Source organism: Arachis ipaensis, chromosome B03 (assembly GCF_000816755.2).
Source record: "Arachis ipaensis cultivar K30076 chromosome B03, Araip1.1, whole genome shotgun sequence".
NCBI classification, from domain to species: domain Eukaryota; kingdom Viridiplantae; phylum Streptophyta; class Magnoliopsida; order Fabales; family Fabaceae; genus Arachis; species Arachis ipaensis.
In genome coordinates, this window is record NC_029787.2 from 82,796,866 (window position 1) to 82,803,046 (window position 6,181).

A 6,181-nucleotide genomic window follows, 5' to 3' on the forward strand; every position below is an offset into this window, starting at 1 on the left:
CCAACATCACGACGGGTCCAATGTCACCTACTTCTCCATCACGAGTGCGGTAGAGATCAGCGGCAAAGGATGGGGAGACAATGAAAATTGCGTCAGGCTCCATCATAGGCAGAGATGAAGAGGCTCCAACAGGCCTTGAACTAGAGCAGGCTGCCGTGGCTGAAGGCTGAGGATTCCGGTTAGAACCTTCTGAACTAGAGACCACATCCACAAGCTTGGCCAACGAATCGTACTTCACGTTATCCTACAAAATGGAAATCGGAATTCTGTAGAATAACTTTCCTACCCGTTTCATGCCTTGCAGCCCCAGTTTTTGGATTATGGTATTTTGAAACTCGGTGAAACTCGTTGAAGGTCTGAGAAAAATACTAAGTAGATCCTTATCAGTAAACTTAATTCCGAAACGCATTTTTTTCTTAATTGAACCTCTATGGTGCACCAAAACTAAAAAACTCTCATCACTAGCCATTGTGAGGCTTACTATGTTGAAGAATTCACATTCAACAGCTATTTATATACGTTTGCACCATAGTAACTCGAATTAGCTATCAATTTATATATATTGCTGAAACTATAGTAAATCGACTTGCGCTTTGTCGATTTATTCATGGTCATTTCGAGTGTGGTAAATCGAATTACACTAATTTATGCATGCATGCATAAATTGAATGAGGCTAATTTGATTTGCATGAAACCCTACTAAATCGAGTATTGATGTTTTGATTTACATAGAACTATGCTAAATCGAGTTTGCATGCTTCGATTTACATAGAAACCTCTAGGAATATGCACGTAACATTTTTCTGTTTGGGTGATTTGGGTAATTTTAAATTGGCATGGATTTATTTAAGTTTTTTACCTTATTTTTTATTCATTTACTTGTATTATATTTAAATATTGTAACTAGTAGAAAATTAAAAGATATTTACAAATGCAATATTTAATATTAATTGTATTAATATTGAAATAAACGGTTTATTAACCGTTTCTTTAATTTTCAATCAAACGGTCATATATGAGTTATGACCTTAGGCATGGAAAGGTTGTATGTAAGAACCAGAGTTTTTCACATAAAACCGTTTTAATAAAATAATTTTTAAATTTCCAGAGTAGATTCAAAATTTAGAAGTTTTAATTTGAAAATATAAAGGTGAAATCTTATTTCAATGAATTTTTCTGAGTTAGAAAATGTATCTTTTTCGAAAAGTTTTTGTAAAGTACCGGCTCTAGTCTGTCCAGTACCGCGTATTTTGGAAACAAGATTTTGAAAGTTGATTTATTGTTTTGAAAGGATAAAAATAATTTAGAATCGAAGACCGGGCGCTAATCTTAAAGGTTTTGGCCCAAAGTGGGCCAAATGGACTAAAAATGCTAACGGGTTGGACTGGCCCCAAACCGAGCCCAAGGACCAACATATATATGCTCATTAAATGAGCATTTCAGCTCATTTTTCACCCAAAATAAGAAAGGGGCGCTGGTAAGGGGAAGAGAGGAGAGGAGGGGTTTCACTATTCACCTCCTCCTTCAAAGCTCCATAACTTTTGATCCGGAGCTTTGATTGACAAGTCGTTTGCGGCCACGCGAAGCCCATGTCAAGCTCTTCGATTCTATCTAGATTTTGTGGTGAGTATTCCTTTGTACTCAGCCCAGTTTTCGTTTTCCCCTTTGAACTCAAAAATAGCTTTGGATTTTTGAGTTTCCTTGTGTTTTGGTTGTTTAGGAGTGATCTAGCATTGGAGTATTATTGGATTTTATCCCTAATTTCGTTGGGTAAGGTAAGGTTTCACTAAACTCTTGTGATTGGTTGCTTTTGTGAATCCTAGGTTTGATGTTTGTATGTTATATGATGTTAGTTTGAGCTTTGGTGCTTGTTGGAGTTGGCTTGGCTTTTTGGAAGCTTGTTTGGACTCAAAGTGGTATTTTGTGCATATTGGGAATCAGCTATAGTATGGTTTCGGTTTCGTTTATGTAATATGTAATGTTTCTGGAAACTTAGGCTAGTGGACCATAGGATAGGATTGAATGATGTTGGTGTATGCCTAATTATTTATGAAATTATGTTGTATGATGAAGAGGATTAAAGGGAATGTTGGAATGTATAATATAGGTTTATGATGCTTGTTGAAGGATATTGATGATTATGATGTGTGATGATATAAATTGATGATGATTGTTGGTATTTAATGATTAAGAAGGTTGATGATGAATGTGTGATTTAGTGTTGTTGATGAAGGTTTGTTGATATGGTTGATGGTTGATGATGAATGTTGATGTTGTTGGTAATTGAAGGTGAGTGTTGAGATTGTTAATAAATGATGTAGATTATGAAGTTGGGATGATGATAAATTGATGCTTGGATTGATGAGTGTTGAAGGAGTTGATAGATTGAGATATTAAATATTGGATGTGGTATAGTTGAATAATAATGGAATTTATGAGTTTTGATGTGAATATTAGGTTGACATTAGCGTTAGTTGAGGTGGGTATTAAATGGTTTGGATGATTGAATAGTTAATATGGTTGAGAAATGTTTGGTATGGATTCATGAGTGAATTTGGTATGGTGTTGAGTAGGCTTTTATTTGGTTTTAAGTTGAGAGTTGGTTAAAATTGAGGTTTAGAGATTTTTGGTAAAAATAGATTTTTGGTGAATTTTGATGGATTATAACTTGAGCCTCAGTTTTCAAATTTTATTGGAATTTATTTTAAATTAAATTTCATTGAATAATGTTTAAGTGGATATAAAGTTTGTAGGAAATAGATTTTTGTAGAGGAAGTTGTGATCATTCAAATTTTAGTGTTGAAATCTAAATTATGTGCATGCTATAGAATTTGTGATTTCTGGTATATGTGAGCTTTTGAACCTGTGTGCACACACAGCATTGTGCGCACGCACACACAAGGGAAGGCTTGCTGATGAGAGCTCTAGCACAACCTGTGCACACACATAACCAACGAAGTTTTGCAACCTGTGCGGACGCACACGTTGGAAGGTGCACTCTGTTGAGGGTGTTCGCACGCCTTGTGTGGATGAACAGAGTTGAAAATTTTACTACCTGTGTGTACGCACACCTCTATGTGTACGCACACATTTGAAAACTTCCTGGGCGTGCGCACGGACACCCCTATGCATATGCACATGCCCTGTTTTTAACTATTTCACCTTCCCAGCAAGGTTGTAAACTTCCGTAACATTTGTTTAAAACCTTTTTGCCAGTTTTAATGTCTTGAATCAAGGGAGAAATAATAAAGGAATAAATAGGGGTATTGTTAGTTATGAATTTAGAGTCGGTGACCTAGGTTTGGAATGTTTGTGTAATTTCTAGTTTGATTGGTGAATGTTGAGTTGTGAAGTGTATGGTTGAAGAGATTATTGAGAAAGGAGAATGCTTATTTAAAAAGTAGAAACCAGTGATGAGATGGTTATGATGAGTTGAGGACTTGGAAAGGAATGATGAAATTATTGGACTATATAAGAGTGTGCGGCACCTATATTGGTGTTGCAGATTTCTCTGCTGCATGAGAAGTTGTTGTTGAGAGTGTGCGGAGCCTATATCTCCGGCATAGCAGATTTTTCTGCTTTATAAGAAGTTGTTGTTGAGAGTGTGCGGAGCCTATATCTCTGGTGTAGCAGATTTCTCTGCTGCATGAATAGTTGTTGTTTCCTTCTCTACTGCATGAAGTGTGCGGGGCCTATATTCCTGATGTAGTAGACTCCCTACTGCATGAGTGTGCAGGGCACTATATCTCTGGTGTGGCAGAAAAGGCTACATCCAGGAGGATGTGTCGGGTTGGCATTTATGGACCGACAAGGGATATCACGAGCCAATAGGACAGGAATTCATCATGTGCATCTACTATGTGTTTTGTTTTCTTTTCCTAATTGCATCTCTTGCCTAAATGAATAATATGCTTATTTGCTAGTTGTTTTACTTGCTGTACATGTATATTACTTGTGTCTTACTTGCTTATATTATTTGTGATTGTCTGGTGCTGAGGAGGTTAGGTAGGCGGTGGCGATGGGATCGCACGGAGGTTAGGTTGGCGAAGGCTGTGGGATACAGCGGTGTGATTAGTATTAGTTAGAATTCTCCTAAGTTTAGATAACCCAGTTTATGTTTTAAGTTATTTATTTATTTATTTTATTCTAAGCTTGAATATTCCGTATTCGATGTGAAGTTCTAGGATTACCTTCGGTGTCCCGGAGCCTTACATCTTACATATTGGGCACTGTTACCATACTGAGAACCTCTGGTTCTCATTTCATACTTTGTTGTTGTTTTTCAGATTTACGTCGTAATTCACCTCGGTGAAATTGCGGACATGGTGGCAGAGCGGAGTACAGTTTCTTCCTACTTTATTTCTGTTTTATTTTGTTGTAGTACTTTCTCTCACCCCTTTTCTTATAGACTTCATGGCCTTAGAGGCTTACTTGAGAGATAAGTTGTATAAGCTGTTTCAACTCTGAAACTCTGTATTTTCTGTTTGTAACTAGTCGGCTTAAACTCCGCAAGTTGCGGCTAGTTCCTTATGATTATTATACTCTTATATCTATATATGTTTTATTCTCTTGCATCTATTCCTTGTGTCTTGTGCGTTAGCTTCGTGTGAATGTTTCACGCTTTTGTAATTCTGTTTTTGAGCTTAATCCTTCATCAGGCTTCTAGAATTATTTCCTTCTATATAAATATGTATAAGCCTTAGAATTGTCGTAACCTTTGATTCACCTTTGCTTTACGGCTAGAGGTAAGGCTTAGGGTAATTAGGGTGTTACATTGTAATGTACTGATGTACCCATTATGTAATGAAAAGTTATAACCTTTAAGTTTATACGTGACTTATGATTTGGTTGGCTTTGTGCTGGTATTTTGGTTACTTCTTTTGTATATATAAAAAGATAATTGCTCACTGCATGAATGTATAACAAGTTCTAAGTGTATATTTTAATTGGTGAAAATTCAGGTACAGTCAATTTCATGTAAAGTTAATAGTTGAGAGTCGTTAAATGATTTGACTAAATTTTTATCTAACGGTTCTCAACTATCAACTTCACGTGAAGTTGACTACACCTGAGTTTCTACCATTTTAATTTTAATTATTGAGAGTTTTTTTATTTAAGAGAATAAAATTTTATTATTATTACTAATTAAGAAATTCATCAATTTATTATTATATCCTGAGAGAATATTGTCATCAACCCTATAACAACTAAGTGTGAGGATAAATATCTCTCTAAAAAAATTTAATTGTACATTAAAACCACAACAAATATAAGATTTTGTCATCTTATTCATCATAATTTCCAACACTGCACATATGAAAAACAATTATGTACGTTTATTACTAAAATTCTCCAATTAAATTGTTCAATAATTTCATATTCTCCAATTAATCTGTGTTACGGTCCAACTCTTAAATTAGTTTGGAAAAGTATAAGTTGCCAAGACTTAAGTCTACCAACTATTACCAACAAAAATTAAAAATAATTAAATATAATTTTTTAACTCAATTAGGAATTAAAGTGGGGTTCATGATATAGCATTTTGAAAGAACAAAGAATTGTAACCGTGCATGAGGCTTAAGCACGTTGAAAGAGAAGCCTGCGGTGCAACCCATCACGCAACCTTAATCCTATTTCTCATTGCCGGCCGTGTCTCCTTCGTGGAACACTTCCAGTCACGGGGACACCGCCATGACCGTTCGACGGTGATTGCCCCTTCCCCCGGATCCCACTTTGTTGCACCAACAGTCCCTTGGAATAGAACTGCGACGTGAGTGTATGAAGGTGTCGTGCAACCCTCTTCTTCTCAACCATCCCCGGTAATCTCTTCATCTTGAATTTGTTCACGTAAATAAGAATTTGCAATCACTGTTTGATTTGTGACACAAACTCTTTCTCGTGAACTGATTTTTGGTCACCACAATTCCAGTAAGAGACAAAGTCATCATACACATCGTTATCGCACCTCAAAATAGGGGTTGTCATTGTTGTTGATGAACATCGAGCCATAGCGTTCTACCTCCGTTGTGCCATAGCCTTCCACCTCCATAGGATCAAGGTGAACATCCCTCACAGGCCACCAGCAACATGAACAACCACTTTCATTGACAAATAGTTTTTAAAATTCGTAGGAGAAAGGTGTATGTGTTTCTGTTGAAGGCGAGTGTACCAAATTACGTTG

General features: G+C 36.3%; 1 protein-coding gene across 1 annotated transcript in view; it reads right to left on the minus strand.

The window, feature by feature from the left end:
* The window catches only part of LOC107633340, a 1,132-nt gene extending 723 nt beyond the window's left edge, over window positions 1-409 (minus strand). Inside the window, exons 1-2 of the mRNA XM_016336981.1 lie at window positions 287-409; window positions 32-244 (exon numbers count right to left, since the gene is read on the minus strand). Of these exons, the coding sequence (XP_016192467.1) occupies window positions 32-244; window positions 287-409 (336 nt within the window). The remainder of the gene's footprint in view (window positions 1-31; window positions 245-286) is intronic.